Genomic DNA, 16,052 nt, shown 5'->3' with positions numbered 1-16,052 from the left:
CAACTTTGTTAGGGCCTCAACCTGAGTTGTCAGCTTTGTAAGGGCATCAACCTCTAGCACACCAACTACCTTCTTAGTTTGACTTCTTTCAGATGGCCACTGTTGATTATTTAGGGCCATCTCCTCCAACAGATCATAAGCCTCATTCGCACTCTTTCTCATAAATGCTCCACCAGCTGCTGCATCTATAAGAGTTCTAGTGTTACTAACCACCGTTGTAGAAGTTGTGAACCAGCATCCACTTCTCTATACCATGATGAGGGCACTTTCTGATGAGATCCTTGAACCTCTCCCAAGACTCATGGAGAGATTCATTATCTTGTTGACAGAAGTTGTTGATTTCTCCTCGCAACCTGGCAGACTTTGCTGAAGGAAAGAACTTTGACAGAAATTTTGTTGCCAAGTCATTCCATGTGGCAACGGAGTTGGGTGGCAAGGAATTCAACCAACTCTTGGCTCGTTCTCTAAGTGAGAATGGAAACAGTCTCAGACGGATGACATCATCACTAACTCCATTTACTTTAAAAGTCTCACAAAGTTCCATGAAGTTTGATAGATGCAGATTAGGATCTTCAGAAGGGAGGCCACCAAACTGAACTGAGGACTGCACCATTTGAAGTATGGCAGGCTTGATTTCAAAGTTGTTAGCTTCCACTGCCGGTGGCCTGATACATGACTGCACCCTCGTAAGAGTAGGGAGAATGTAATCTCTCAAGCTACGGCCATTAGCTTGATCTTCAACGGCACCTCCATTATTACCGTTATTGCCTCCATTGTTTGCAGCATTAGCATTCACATTAGCAGCCACGATTTCTGATGTTTCAGCAGTTCCTGAAACTCTTTCTTGCCTCTTGTTCTTTCGGTTTCTCCTACAAGTCTTCTCGATTTCAAGGTCAACTGGTAGTATGACTGCTTGCCCTTGGCGGCGCATGCACTCAGAATTCCTGAAATAGATAAAGGCAGTTTTGTAAGAGAAAGGTTAGAAATTCAGCAAGAGAAATATACCAAATTAGAAGTTAGTGTAATTTTGTGTAATATTATTATTTAAACAATTCCCCGGTAACGGCGCCAAAAACTTGTTACAAAAATTATGATCACTACGCAAGTATATGCAATCAAGTAGTAGCTCACGCAAGTGAGGTCGAACCACAGGGAAGTGGACTAAATACTACTAAACTATACTTATGATTTTATCTGGCAAAGTAATATTTTTGTGAATTTAGTAAAATAATTCAGAAAATTAAAATAACAAATGAATATTAATCAAGATGAGAGATTAGGGAGGAGAATCCTGTTGTTAAGTTACCAATGTTAATGCCTAATTGCTATCCTTTACTTGAAGTGAATGACAAATTATAAATTAACCTAACTCTTTCAGATCTTTTAAGTTCTAAATCTCATGCTCTCTAATTAACTTCTTAATTAAACCAACATGAAATCAGCATTAAGCAATAATCTAATTGTCACTAAGGCTATGTAAATACTTTCGTTTCACATCAAAACCTAGACTATCCAATTTTAGCATTCTCAATTCTCACTTTTCAGATTTCGAATTGAGATCATAAAACATGTAAAAGGTGATCAATCTTGCACATGGAAATTAAACACAAATATAGATAGCTTTCACAATCAAGATGGAGGAATGGCAATTATTTATTAACTAGGCAAAAACTTAAACAACATTCATCATCCTCCCTAAATGGGAAATTTAGCTCATAAAAACAATAAAAACATCCATGATTAAATCTGAAACAAAACTAGACAAAAAAGAAAGAATAAGGGTAAAAGAAAGAAACTAGAAGGTGATATCGCTTCGGGTCTTCAAGATAGCTTTCTCTCCACTTTCATCCACTTTTCAGGTCTATTTTCGCTTAATTTAACCTTCTGAGTCGTATTCCTTATATAGAGATGAAAGGTGTGCCTCCAATTGAGAAAAAATCCAAACTAGGTCAAAACTGCGTTTTTCCGTACCTGGTCGCGACTACAGGCAAAAATCGAAAAAACCGAGTTTCTGCCAAATCTTCCAAGTCGCGACCATGGTCGCGACCACAGAAAAGGGTCGCGACCTGGCTCATTGGTAGTCGCGACTACTGACACATCTTGAACAGACTTTTTTGATTTTTTGCCAGTTTGTCTCGTCTTTACATTAATTGACTGAATTTGACTTTTGATACCCCGAGAACCTGAAACAAGGAAAATCAAGCGTAAAACCGCTCCATAAGACACCAATAGACGAGAAAGTGCTTACTTTTCAGACCCCAAAACATAGGCTAAATATAACCTAACAAACACCCCATCCAACATCTGATCCGCGGTTGGATATTCAAAAATAATATTTGATACGATCACAATTGAATATCTAATGTTTGGTACTCAGTTGTGATTGGATTGGATTGATTTATGCACACTCCTAATTTAAATATATAATTGGATTATAGATTAGGCTAATTAGTAATTTTCCCCCTGAACTTTGATATGTAGTAAATCGTGCCCCCTGAACTTTTTTGGCCGTTAAAAATTCTCCCCGAACTATTGAGATTGTTAAATCTAAGGACTTTTGTCTAATTTTATTCAATTTTACTGTTTCAGTGATTGTTTATGTACTAAACCATGCTCCCCAGACTTTGATATCTACCAAATCATGCCCCTCAAACTTTGATATGTACTAAATCATGCCCTTTGAACTTTCATCCATGTTAGAATTTTTTTACTAAAATTAGACAAAAGTCCTTAAATTTAACAATCTCAATAGTTCGGGGGGAATTTTTAACGGCCAAAAAAGTTTAGGGGGCACGATTTAGTACATGTCAAAGTTCAGGGGGAAAAATTACTAATTAGCCTATAGATTAACTATTTACATTGAATTAGTGGTACATAAGTATTATCTGTGTTTTTGAATGTATGACACGTGGCATTTAAGGAAAGGGATTAAATCAATAATTCCTTAATTAAGATTTCCCAATACAAGTCTGTTAAATCAAAATTTTTTTCTAGTGATGTGGACATCAATGTTTAACACGTGACATGAAAGATGACGTCATGGAGCTAAGTAGACACGAATCATAGCAGTCAACCTAGGAAGAAACCCTAGCCCTACACCCAGGTTGACTCCAAAATTTCTGGGATAGGTTCGGACTTCAACAACTTGAATCGAACCCACATATTAAGTTATATTGTTGTCACTTTGTTTGGGAAAAACAAGCTAAGTAAAAGTGATTTTCTGAAATTTATGTATAAGGACTCTTGGGTTGGCTGCATAGTAGGGGTATACGTCGGTCGGTTTGGTCGAGTTATAAAATATTTTTATTAACCCAATATAAATATCGAGTTGCAAATATTTAATCGTAACCCGCCCAATAAAAATTTAGAAAAATTTCAACCCGCCCAATGATTTTGTCGATTTGGTCGGGTTAACCCGTCCAAACTGTTCTTTTTTTTTTATATATATATATAATTGTTATTGATAGTTTCTAGAATTTAGGTAATTAAATTTAAAAAATAAAAATATATTATTTATATTTCAAGTTAAAAAATGTTATAGTTTAAATTAATTTTAAGAACTTTAATATAAGATAAATATAATTAAGTAAACATAAAATAATTGAATAAAATAATAAAAACAAGTGATAATATGGTATAGATTTTAAACTTTAACTTCAATATCCAAATACACTAAAACTTATTAACTATAAAATCTAAGTTTTAAGTTAAAAATTAAAATGCCCAAATTTTAAAAACAAAATAGTTTAACTAATAAATGTAATTTATATAATATAAGATAAAAAATATATAAATCGGTTTAATTCGGTTTATTCAGGTTAATTGGGCGGTTTAGAATAATTTGTAAACCACCCAATATATTCATTGGGCGGTTTGGATCTTCACTGTATTATTTCGGGTTGTATTTTTTGTCGGTTTAGTCGGTTTGGTTTAGGCAGTTTATTCGGGTTGGACTGTTTGTAAATTTTATTGAACACCCCTACTGCATAGTGCATATAATCAAACCCAAGTAGCATGGCGTTGACCTAAATGTAGAATCTTTTGAAGAAGTAAAAAAATAAAAAAAAAAAGTTCAAATGTCTAATGAAGTTTTTTTTTTTTTTTTTTTTTTTTTTTAATGTGAACAAATGCCTTACAAAGTTGAGAGTGGCATATCCTACATGCAATAATGCAGTGATCAAACCCTTGTCTTATTTGATTTAGTGGGGGGCCTAACATTGGAATTTGGCATGAGGTTTGGGAGTTTCCAAGGCTAAATCCAGTCCTTTAATTATGCTCGTGATCATGAATGAGGATTCCTAACATGGGGATTTGAAGTCACTATCTGGTCCCATCAGTTATTCAAAGAGGCAAAAACATTATTTGCCTTTGCTCTGAAATTTGCAATTGATTTACATTTTCAAGTAAATAACATTTGAGTAGTTCAGAAACTTTTAACACAGCTACTATTCGAAAGTGACTTAAATGTTCATAAATCTGATTGGGCTTTATTGTGCCAATCAACAAAGCTCTGGTACCTACCTCTTCCCACTTCGGGGACCATGTTGTTAATTCTTATAAATGCACCAAGCTTCTTACTTCACTCTTAACTTTTCCTCTTTTCCTCTTTTCACTAAACAAGATCATTGTTTTCACGAGATATATTGATTGACTTTGATATTACAAAAACACTGAGAAACTGGAGTGTTGCCATATGATGTTGACCTTATAATTCCCATGTGGCTTACTTGATTGCTTTGACAGGCAGCTTCCCAGATTTTCTTTTTTTTTTTTATCTTAGTTCACAGATGAGAGATTGTCAAGTACTTAACCATGATATGATTATAAGGTATTAAAAAGTAGTTTTAACCCTTCTCTCATACTCATTGACCTTATACTTCACATGGTTAGATAGAGCTCTCTTCCTCATAACAACTGTAAGACAGAGCTCTTTAACAAAGGGATAGGGCCCTTGGGTCCCACAATTCAGAATAAAACGGGTAATAAAATCTGAATTATGGTTGAACACAAAGGAGACTATAATATTATGCTTTCACAACCTTTAAACCAAATATTATAAACATGGTACCTTTAGCTTTGCATCTTAATCAATGCTTCAGCACTTTATACAGCATATAGTCAAAAACAAATCATGTATGCTCATTTGGTCCCAGGTTTTCATTCTCAATAATCTCTTCTTAAATGTCTTTTGCACGAGCAGAATATTATCTGAACTTACCTCTTTTTACATTCACTGCTTTGGTAGACAAATTGAACAAAATCATAAAAGCAAAGCCTTATCCTTCTCCTCTCTCTCATATCATAATAAACCGCCATCCTCAGTTTAAGAGACTAAAGAGGGAGATAGCAAGAACCATAGTGAAGACAAGAGAGAGAGAGAGAGAGAGGAGGAAGTGAGGCCAAAATAGAAGAGAGATTTTTCTCTACAGTTTCCACTGCCTTTGTCGTGAGGTAAGCTTATGAAACTTGAACTGTCTCAATCTCTCTCTTTTCTGCATATTGGAAACGACACTGAGTGAAGATTGAAGAAACAAAAAAGATAAGCAGCTTAGAGCTTTGTCCCTTCTTGAAGACTGAAAACACAAAAAGAAACAAAGCTTTTAGCTATTAAACTAGAGCCACAAATGCTGTTAGAAGAAACCATCCATAGAAGCAAAAGCTTGGTCAAGAAAACCATTCAGAACTTCAAATCCTTCTTCTTTGGAGGTTATCAAAAGTTACCGAAATCTCTTTCTTTTAACGCTTTTTCTTGTGGCAGCAGCAAGATGAAAAGCTGTAAGACAGATCAAATCTATTCTGATTTTTATGAGGAATGGGAGTCTCATTATTTAGATGAGATGATGAGTAAGAAGGATAATAATGTTGCAACCACATTACAAGAGCAAATGAAGGAAGAAGATAATAATGCCTGTAGTGGAAGCCTCACAAAGTTCTCACAGAAGAGTCCTGTTAAGACCAAACAGGAATTGGGAATAAAGGAGAAGAAAAAGAAGATTGGAAGCTCTTATCTTGGGAAAGGAAAAGAGTCCAACTCAAAGAAGACAAACACAGGAGGACATGTTTTGGCTCAAAAGATGAAGGAATTGGAGATGGTAGATGCAGCTGATATGGAACAAGCCTTGGATATAGAAGAGGCACTTCACTACTATTCCCGCCTTAAAAGCCCGGTTTACCTTGACATTGTTGACAAGTTTTTCCTGGATATGTACTCGGACTTCTCTGTCCCACAAGCCTCAACAAAGGTCACCAGCTCAAAGCGGAGACTCGGCTCATTTAGGTTGTAGTTGGCCATGTTTGTAAGTTTGTTTTTTCCTTGTGTACATGGATCTGTTTTGTTCTCCTCACTATTTTGTCATTCTTCTCCATTTTGTGTGTAAGTTTGTTGGATTTTTGTTTTACATTCAGTGATTGTTGGCCTTTATTTCTTAACCTTTTATTTATATGTGCTTGAACCAGTCTTGTCACCATTGAAAATAATAATAATAAAAATTCTGAGGATTTTAAAGTTTGTTCCACCTTTTTGATGAGAATCGATGCTTCTTCTTCTTCTTCTTCTTCTTCTTCTTTATTTATTTATTTTTGGCTTAATGATGCTTCTTTTTTATTAAAATAGTTTTCTTTCAATTCAGACAGCATGTGTTTCCATAGTCTGGTAATAAATCTCACTTTCTACTGTTTTTTGTTTTTTTATCCAACTACGTTGCTCTGCATTAAGACCAGCATTGTATGTCACTACTATCAATTTCATTGAAAAAATTATGACTTTTACAATGTTTGTTTGAACTATCCCTAGTGATTAGGATGTCTGCAGTTGCTATTCGGTATGGTAAAACTACAACATAGCAAGAGCAAACTGAACATAAAATTTAACATTTTAAACAATGCCAAAATCATTTACAGTCCCCAATCTCTTCCTCTCCTTTATGCTACTTTTGAACAACTGAACCGGATCTGACCCGTTGGAGCTGTCAAGACACGGAGGTCTGAAAGCTTCATCATTGTCAAAGCAAAGTCTCGGCGGAATAAAAAGGCATCTGCAGCATATGCTCTAACCCAGTTTCCAGTTGCTTCGGCTGCCATCAGCTGCTGATCAGTATAGAGGATTCCTCTGCCTTGCAAGATGCTGTGATAGTATTGGATACCAAAAGCTGATCCCTCATGGTTCATAAGAATTCCTGGCTCCTCCTCAGTTGAGAAATCACAGGAACAAGGCTGTGATTCAGGAGAAGATACTGAACGACGCTTATGGCATTTTGTCCTCAAAAGAGGTACCAATTCGGGGTCCATGGATGGATCAGGCTCCTGACTCCGATTAAAGTCATAGAGACGATCTTTGAAGAATTTGCACCGTATCACTCCAATGCTGTGAGCAGCTAAAGATCACACAGAAGAAACTTTGTGCTTTAGCTTTAACTATAGTAGAACGTAGATATAGTTGAATAGGATAACACTATAACCAAAAGACAACACAATTTTAATTTAAAATAATCAATTTCTTTAGTTGAGTCATTGAGACCTACTTTTTCAAAGAATAAATTGTATCTTGATTGCGTTAATGCTTTCACTTATTTATTTTCAACTAAACTCCCAACAGAAGAAAAGATAAAGGGGAAAAAAAGGAAGAAAGAAAAAGGGTGGGAAAGACCGCATTCAAACTACCACAAACTGTACTCTAAAATCTTGAGAAAAAGGTCACCCCATAATGTTCAAACTAAATGGATAACATACAGCAGTACCTGAACTATGTAAAGATCTTCATACAAATTTAGTATCACAAAACGTTTAAAAACAAAAGGAAAAAGATGAGTAATACCAAAGAGACTGACGGTTTCCTTTTCGTCGAATCCCCGAGAAGCGAAGGTATGTAGAAGCAGGGAGATATTATCATGGGGAGAAGGAAGCACATCCCTTGCGAGGTTTGAATATGCAGCAACACTGTCTCTTCTACCAGTATACACAGGATAGAAGGGACCTCCAGACTGAAATTCATTAACTCATCAAACTAAAAAGTTCTATACAAAAAAAAATTGAAACTATTGATAAAAAAAAGACCATGTAGATTGTAGAGAGAAAAGAAGGATTATTACCAAGGCAACACTATCTCTGGCGGCCAAAACAAGAACATCGGCACAAGAAACAATACCAGGACACTCTTCTTCAAGCTTTGACTTGATTATGTCAATTAAATCAAAACCTCTCAAAGTTAAATTAGGAAGAGACTCTTTTTCCGAATCAATTTCATCAGAGGGATCCAATAACACAGAAGCATCACATCCCTTAATATTAAACAAAGAAAATATGAAGAAAACTCGGTCAAAATGCAACATTTTAAAATAATTCAATTCAACAAGTAAAAAAACTCGAAAGATCACAATCAATAAACAAGAAAAAGAAATACCTGAACAAAGCAGTCATGAAAGATGAGGCGGAGGAGGGCAGGGGCTACATCGGGCCGAACTCGATGCAAATGTTGGACCACAGTTCGAACAATTCGCTCGGCCTTGGGGCATGAATGGCGGTAGAAATCGTAGTCAAGCGGATGAGAAAGATGATCAGTTTCTTCAAGTAACTGGCTCTTGGCTGACAAAAAGATAGGCCGAATAGGAAATGGAGGAGGAGGAATTGTAAGTGGTCGAAACTCAGAGGAGTTATCCCGTGAATTGTTTGGAGGTTCGGGAAATAGTTTCTCTTTCATCACTAACTTGTGTTGCTTAGCAAACTCGAGGTAGATGTAAAGGGAGAGTAAGAATATCACAAAATTCCAAATCCTTGAGCAAATAGCCATGTTTGGGAGATTGAAGAAAGGGGTCTTCTTCTTCTTCTTTACTCTGGTTTCTTGGTTTTCCTCAAGGGTGGCATTTGAATTTGGAATACTGATTTGTTCGTTTTCATGCTTTTATGAGAGGGGAGGGTGGCGGGAAAGATCGTATAAAATTACGGAAATACCCCAATAGTGAATGAGAAAAATTATAGGAGCCGTTGACTTGTGGAAATGAACAATACTTGAAAGTAATAGTCAATTAAGATCTCTTGTTAATAAGTAGTGTCTCCTATTATGTTAAATCAATCTAAGTTTGACTCTTTAAATAAGTCAACAAAAATAGTTAGCATACTTTATATATATATTAATTGACTTGTCAGAATTAGATTAGTTTAACATAATATGGAATACCACTTTTTAATAGTAGATCTTGATTCACACATGGGTGGGTTTTGTTGGTTTTGAGGTTTTTTAAGTTTGAATTTTGAGTGTGTAGATTTTGTGTACCGAACTCGCTCGTTTGAGAGTACGGGTTTTCGAGTTCAGGTGTGGGTTGAGACGGGCTCGGGTGGGGTGGGGTCGGGTTTCAGGTTGGGCTGGGCCGAAAAAAAAAGTTTTTTTTTAAAAAAAAATTATTTTTGTAACATTTTTTTTTTCAATAAAGTGCCCAAATTAATTTATAAAATACAATAATACAATATTATTATCTAATAACAATCACATCCACATTCTCACACACATACATAAACACAAATTAATTTACACAATATGATTTTCTTTTAAAAAAATATATTTATATATATCAACACAAAAACATTTACACAATAATACAATATTATCATATAATAATAATTATATACACATTTCTCTTACACACATACTGTTATCCGTGTTTCTGAACAAGGAATATGCGGCATAATTAGAATAGAAGATTTGTTAACCTCCAAGATTAGCAGATATGACCATTAAGATTCCTCGCAGAGATGTCTTGCTCATCTGGGAGGATTTTTATGGATGCTTAATGGGGACAGCCATCCCCAGCTCACGTAGCGTCTCCGGGACACGGAAGAACCATATTCATCCCCAACTCTAAGAAGTCCTGGAACACTATTCAGTTGAATGACTTCTGGGTAAGGACCTTTACAGACTGATCACGGATCATAATTGATGCACCAAGGCAAATGGCGACGTCAGCTTCATATGGAAATCGACCTACAGACGGTTATACCTTTATCTGACATAGGATCAGATCTTGTCCCCCATACCAGACCATGGTAGTGCGCGTACGTACCTCAAGACATGCCTTTTGCCCAACGGCTTGTCTGGAGAGTATTTTGTAAATGAGAACCTTTAAGCAACACATGTCTTTTATCGAAATGGTACTAGCCATTGCCCTTGCGCATTGCACGATCAAGAAGGTTCTTCAAGGCTGGACATCTAGATCTACAGTTGTATTTTTCTACCCTTGCAACGAGCTTTGGTACAAAACCCTAGGTGGGTAAAGGGAATGTCCTTACCCACATGTAAGCCTATAAATACCCTCATTTTTTATGTACAAAAGGGTGAACAATTTGACACAAAAGAAGTGCAGAGCTAAGGTTTATACTATAAACACTTATATTACCCAAATACTTGCCTAAAAGGCTAATACAACTGACTTGTGGACTAGGTATTATTAACGTCCGAACCACGTAAAAATTACTTGTCTATTATTTATTGTTTTATTATTTTTGAAGCTCTCTTTATTTAGTTTCCGAAAATCTCAGTAAATACTTTGGTGCTTTCATTGAGAGTTGAAGAAAGTTTGCTAGCCGTCGTATTGTTGGAACATATTTTGCGAGGATCTAGATTTATTAACATGTATGTTAATTATAGGACTATAATCTAACATCCTAAATATGAATTTTCTAAAATAATTAAATAAACACATATAAAGTTATAGAAAACCTTACATTAGTGGCAGCATAATATAACAACTCATTCCGTTCAGATCTCTTACCCTTATTCCTTTCTGTCGCAGAGTAATACCAAGATCTGAGCCTGGTTTCTCCTTAGGTGATGGAATTCTTCACAATATTCCACAATATATTTTGAGTACTTTCTTAAAATGTGTGGGCAAGCACTCTCTCAGTATAGGGCACGAATTCAAGAGGAGAAATGACTAAGGATCTTGAAATTATAAGAAGCCTCTCTTATTTTTTTCTGACAAAGTAAAACTAGGTTATCAGTTTATTAAAATAAGAGCCTATAATTATCTATATATATGATGTCTATTGGGTTATATAAGAATTTAAATATAGAATAAAAAAAGATAAAATAGCTTTAAATTGAATCCTATGGCCGAAGTCCTTTTGTGGGCCCTATAGATTTCAATTTTGCCACTTTATTAAAAATTTATCTTTCTTTCGCAAATACCATATTTTAACTCTAACTCTATAAATGTCAATTTAATCTATTTAATAAATTATAATTAATTATTAAATAAAATTACCATTTAACTTATTTATTAATTAGACCTTTCAAAGTCTCTTAATTAATAAACAAACCTTGAAATCTCTTTTCTTCTCAATTAAGCCATTTCTTAGTGAAAATTTATAAATAAGACATAGTCTAATTTAAAATTCTAATTGAATAATTAAAACCAATTAATTAAGGGAAACCGTAGTAAATGGCCCTTTATTCCTTTTTACTGAAGCTTAATGTCCCTTTTTAAAAATAATATAGAAAATGGCCTTTATTATTTTTAGTACCTAAAATACCCTTAGTTATATAAGGGTATTATTAACATTATATTCATTCTCCAAATAGAAATAGAAGCTCTGCTCCAAAATCTAAATGACAAAGCCTCCCTCTCTTTATTTTTTTCGGTTAGTTTGGATTTCTTCAAAAAAAAATGGTATTATCGTGATTTCTCCCGAAAGGCGATGAAATATTTTTCTCTCATCCATTTATTCGATTCATTCGTTGGATCCAATCATTTTCTCCTAATTCCTTACAATCGAAAGCGACGAAGCTCTACTGATTTTCTTCTTCTTCTGGTTTTCTCACATCTCCAAATTACAATGATTTCCCCCAAACAACGACCAAAGTCTCAGTCAATTTTTTCTAGTCGATGGTATATATATTTTGTATTATGGTATATATATTTTCTATACTATGGTATACCATTCAAAAAATAAAAATAAAAAAATTTGGATTGTATATTAATTTTGTTGTATATCATACATATATTTTTTAACAAAAAATAGCAATCTTTAGTTTTTTCTTTCTTTCTTTATTTCATTCGTCATATTAAGATATGTATTTATTCAAATAACTACCATTTTTTTAAAGTTTTTTCTTTATTTTTCTTGTTTGATATACATCAGCACATAAAAAGAATATATTTGTAGATTAAATGGATATCCTGTTGGGTTTTATGCCCTAAATAAAACTCCATTTCAATGTAATCTATTTTATTCAACATCAATAAAGAAACAGAAGTATTTTTCATTCATTTGTGTATGTTTTGGTTCACTTTATGAATTGCTTGTCTATTTGATTTATAAATTCATCTGAAACCCTTTTCACATACTTGATCCTGTTTATTGTGTTGTCAACACTTTGGAAAGTAAACATGACTATGTAAATAAAGTTTCCTAGATTTATCAGACACAGGGTTTTACTGATATGATAATCTACAACAAGAGTTTACTTGCATTTGGAGAAATGTTATGTTATTTCCAGAACATTGGTTAAAGTAAAGCTCAGGTTGGATGCATGGAGTATGCATCGGAAGGGACCAATATTGAACTTTGACTTAGATTTATTAAACTTACCGTAAAATCTATTCAAGTCAATATCGCCTAGTTGATCCTAGATCAAATTATCTTAATCCTGTTATGATTAGGCTCAATCTCAGGAGGCTATTTGTGTTCTTTGATTTGTTAGTTAAGCCTACTTTTAGGTCAGGGTGATACGTACATTTTGGGAACACAGTAGTGCAATTGAGTGGGAGCGCTAACATAAACATGGAATCTATAGCTTCTATCTGGCGAATAGTAAGCAAAGGATGATCTCCTTCGAGCTTGACCAAACGAAAATAAATGGTGGAGTACTCATTTCACATAAGCTGAAATATCATTTATACGGGGTCAAGTGTTTTAAGGATAAAATACATAGTAGGGTGTATCGGTAATCTAATCCCTTTACATTGTAGATCATTCATATAGAGGATCATTGATCAAATTAGGATTATAACAATGGATAACTAATGATGTGTCTATATGGTGGAACATATAGAGCATTCTATATACTGAGAGTGCAATTCTAAGTTCTATGCGTGGATTCAACGAAGAATTGATAATTTAGTGAATTTAAGTAATAAATTCTTGATCTACTTATTGGAAGCTCGGTTATATAGACCCATGGTCCCCCACTAGTTGAGATAATATTGCTTGTAAGACTCATGTAATTGGTTTTGATTAATCAATTATAATTCTCAAATTAGACTATGTCTATTTGTGAATTTTTCACTAAGTAAGGACAAAATTGTAAAGAAAGAGTTCTAGGGGCATATTTGCTAATTATAATACTTTGTATGGTTCAATTAATAAATATGATAAATGACAATATTATTTAATAATTATTTATAGTTATTAAATAGTTAGAATTGGCATTTAAATGGTTGAATTAGAAAATTGGCGTTTTTGAGAAAATCATATGCAAAAGTGATAAAACTGCAAAATTGCAAAAAGTGAGGCCCAAATCCACACTGCCATGGCCGGCCACTATTATAGGATTTATCCTCTGATATTTTCATTATTTTAATGCCAAATAATTCAAACCTAACCCTAGTGGAATGCTATAAATAGATAGTGAAGGCTTCAGGAAAATTACACTTTTCATTCAGAAAAAACCTGAGCCTCTCTCTCTACCTTGGCCGCCCACTCTCTCTCTCTCTCATCTTCCTTAAGATTTCGAAACACTTAGTGATTAGAGGTGCCCAGACACAGCAAGTGATACCTCAATCATAGTGAGGAAGATCGTGAAGAAAGACTTTCAACCAGAAGGAGTTTCAGCACCAAAGATTCAGAGAAACAGATCCAGGTTCAGATCTTGATAATACTCTGCGACAGAAAGGATACAAGGGTTAGAGATTTGAACGGAAGGAGTCATTTAATTCTGCTGCACCCAATGTAAGGTTTCCTAAACTTTATATGTGTTTGTTTCATCGTTTTAGAAAGTTCATATTTAGGGTGTTAATCAACATACTTGTGAGTAGATCTAAGATCCTGGTAAAATAATTTCCAACAACTGGCCTCAGAGCCATGGTAATTGATTTGCTTGCAAGAAATTTGGACTTTAAAACGATTGTTTGATGTTTTGGATGGTATCATGTTGTATTGAGTGTTATATGATGATTGATTGATGTTTGTGAATTTTCGTGAAAAATAATTGAATATCTGTTTCTGGAATTATTTTTATTGGATAGTATGGAAAAAATTAAGCAAGTTACCTTTTTACAAAACTCAATTTCGATTTAATTTTGAATTAGTTATGATTTTTTGAAGTTTCGAAAAAAATTTGGGATTGTGCAACAGAGACACGTGCGCGGAAATCATGCAAATTCCTCCCTGCGCCGTGTCTCCTCACCCAAGTCACCCACCTACGCGCGCGGACGGGTATGCACTGCATACCGTCCGTACAGCTCGCATTTTTTTTTTCATTTTTCTTCGTTTTTTCATGCTATTTCATGGATTTAACTTCCGATTTTTTGTGTAGTTCTGTATTTATACATTTACTATTCCTAATTCAATTCTAATTATCATAATTAAATTAATTAATATTTTTTAAATTTAATTCATGATATTAGTGTAATTTGAATTTGAAAAATAGTAAATATCTATCTTTTTGCTTAATTATCTATCTTATTTTTAAATTTGATTATATCTTATCTTATTTTTAAATTTAAGGTCAGATATTAAATTCTTTAAATTAATTTTTTTAAAATAATTTGACCTTATTTAAATTTAAAATAAGATAACTATAACCATGTAATTTTAAATAGATGTAAGATATTTTGCTAACTTTTAAATTTTGTTATTTTATTTATTTAAATTACATTTAAAATTTGAAAAAGATATTGATTCATCTTTTTTAATTTTTTATTTATAAAATAACATTAAATTTTTAAAAGTAGTTAGCAAATTTTGAAATGATATTTAGGTTGGTTGAAACCTAATTTTTCAAAATTGTAGGTTTAATTTTAAATTTTTTAATTTCAAAATTTTTTAAATTTTAATTTATTTTATTATTTTCGAAAATAAATTCTTTTTATTTAATTAATTTTTCGAAATTATTTATTTAATATTAAATAAATCCTACATCAAACTATCCAGCTAACCTTGTTGCAGGAGTATATGTTTTAGCTTGTTTGTAAGTTTTTAAAACCTATTATTGCTTGATTGCAAATAGCCATGGTTAACTTGTTGACAGATCCAATGATCTGATTCTAACTCATGGCTCCCTTGGTCAAGTAAATAATTTGTAACAGGTATATTTACAATCTTCTTTCAACTGTGTATGACCTAGCAACATGATAGGATCCATCCAAATTGTGTGCCTGTGTGAGCCTATGCGTTTAATTTTATTATAGATGCATATAGGTTGTTGTTGCTAAATAAAATATCATAGTTCTTGATAGATTTTATTTAGGCCCATTTAGTTTTTGGGCCTATTCAATTAATAACAGTTGTTCATTTTAAGGTTAAATTCCTCTCTTTTGGGCCTTGTGTGAGAGTTGGGAGCCACAGTAGTGGGTACGACATACTGAACCCAGCACCCCCTCACATGAACCACCCCAATTGTGAAGGCTCATTTGCCTGATTTGAATAACTGTACTAGGTTAATTAAACTAGTTTAACCTAATAAAATTGATTAGCAACATAATTAATTTCATTTTTTTTTAAATTAATTTAAGAAAATCATAGTTTAAAGAATTTTATTCTAAGCTAAACTATATGTATTTTCTTGTATTTAATTAATATAGAATTATAATCATCTAGATTCTTTCTGAAGCTTAATTTAAATTTTTCATTAAATATACCTATTTAAGTTGATATTTAGTTATCTATAACTAATCAACTTAAATCTAAATATCTTTTGGGTTTAAAATTTCAAAATTAAGTTGAGGAATTTAAAATGGAATATTTTCAAATTAAGTGGTTACAACTTAATTTTAATTTAATTAAGTCTAATTTGAAAAATATTTAAGTTGATTTTTTAGATTCTTCTAAAACAACTTAAACAA

The 16,052-nt window shown here is 33.3% G+C and overlaps 2 protein-coding genes and 1 non-coding gene across 3 annotated transcripts; 2 read left to right on the top strand and 1 right to left on the bottom strand.

Annotated features, from left to right (window-relative positions):
* Positions 1–248: 248 nt before the first annotated feature.
* LOC115703338 (small nucleolar RNA R71) lies at positions 249–355 on the top strand. Its single transcript, XR_004009111.2, has one exon. It is a non-coding gene; the product is annotated as a small nucleolar RNA R71 (small nucleolar RNA).
* A 3,740-nt stretch (positions 356–4,095) lies between these two features.
* LOC115713319 (uncharacterized) lies at positions 4,096–6,515 on the top strand. Its single transcript, XM_030641801.2, has one exon. The coding sequence runs from the start codon at positions 5,625–5,627 to the stop codon at positions 6,282–6,284; it is 660 nt and encodes a 219-aa protein (XP_030497661.1). The 5' UTR covers positions 4,096–5,624; the 3' UTR covers positions 6,285–6,515.
* A 207-nt stretch (positions 6,516–6,722) lies between these two features.
* LOC115702525 (putative Peroxidase 48) lies at positions 6,723–8,998 on the bottom strand. The gene is made up of 4 exons (XM_030629956.2): positions 8,399–8,998; positions 8,088–8,276; positions 7,814–7,979; positions 6,723–7,373 (listed from the first exon to the last, which is right to left on the bottom strand). Exons 1-4 carry the CDS (start codon positions 8,783–8,785, stop codon positions 6,922–6,924), a joined length of 1,194 nt encoding a protein of 397 aa, XP_030485816.2. The 5' UTR covers positions 8,786–8,998; the 3' UTR covers positions 6,723–6,921.
* Between the last annotated feature and the right edge of the window lie 7,054 nt (positions 8,999–16,052).

Source organism: Cannabis sativa, chromosome 5 (genome assembly GCF_029168945.1).
Source record: "Cannabis sativa cultivar Pink pepper isolate KNU-18-1 chromosome 5, ASM2916894v1, whole genome shotgun sequence".
Lineage (NCBI taxonomy): Eukaryota > Viridiplantae > Streptophyta > Magnoliopsida > Rosales > Cannabaceae > Cannabis > Cannabis sativa.
The sequence above is the reverse complement of the archived record's forward strand: the minus strand, read 5'-3'. Positions and strand labels throughout refer to the sequence as shown.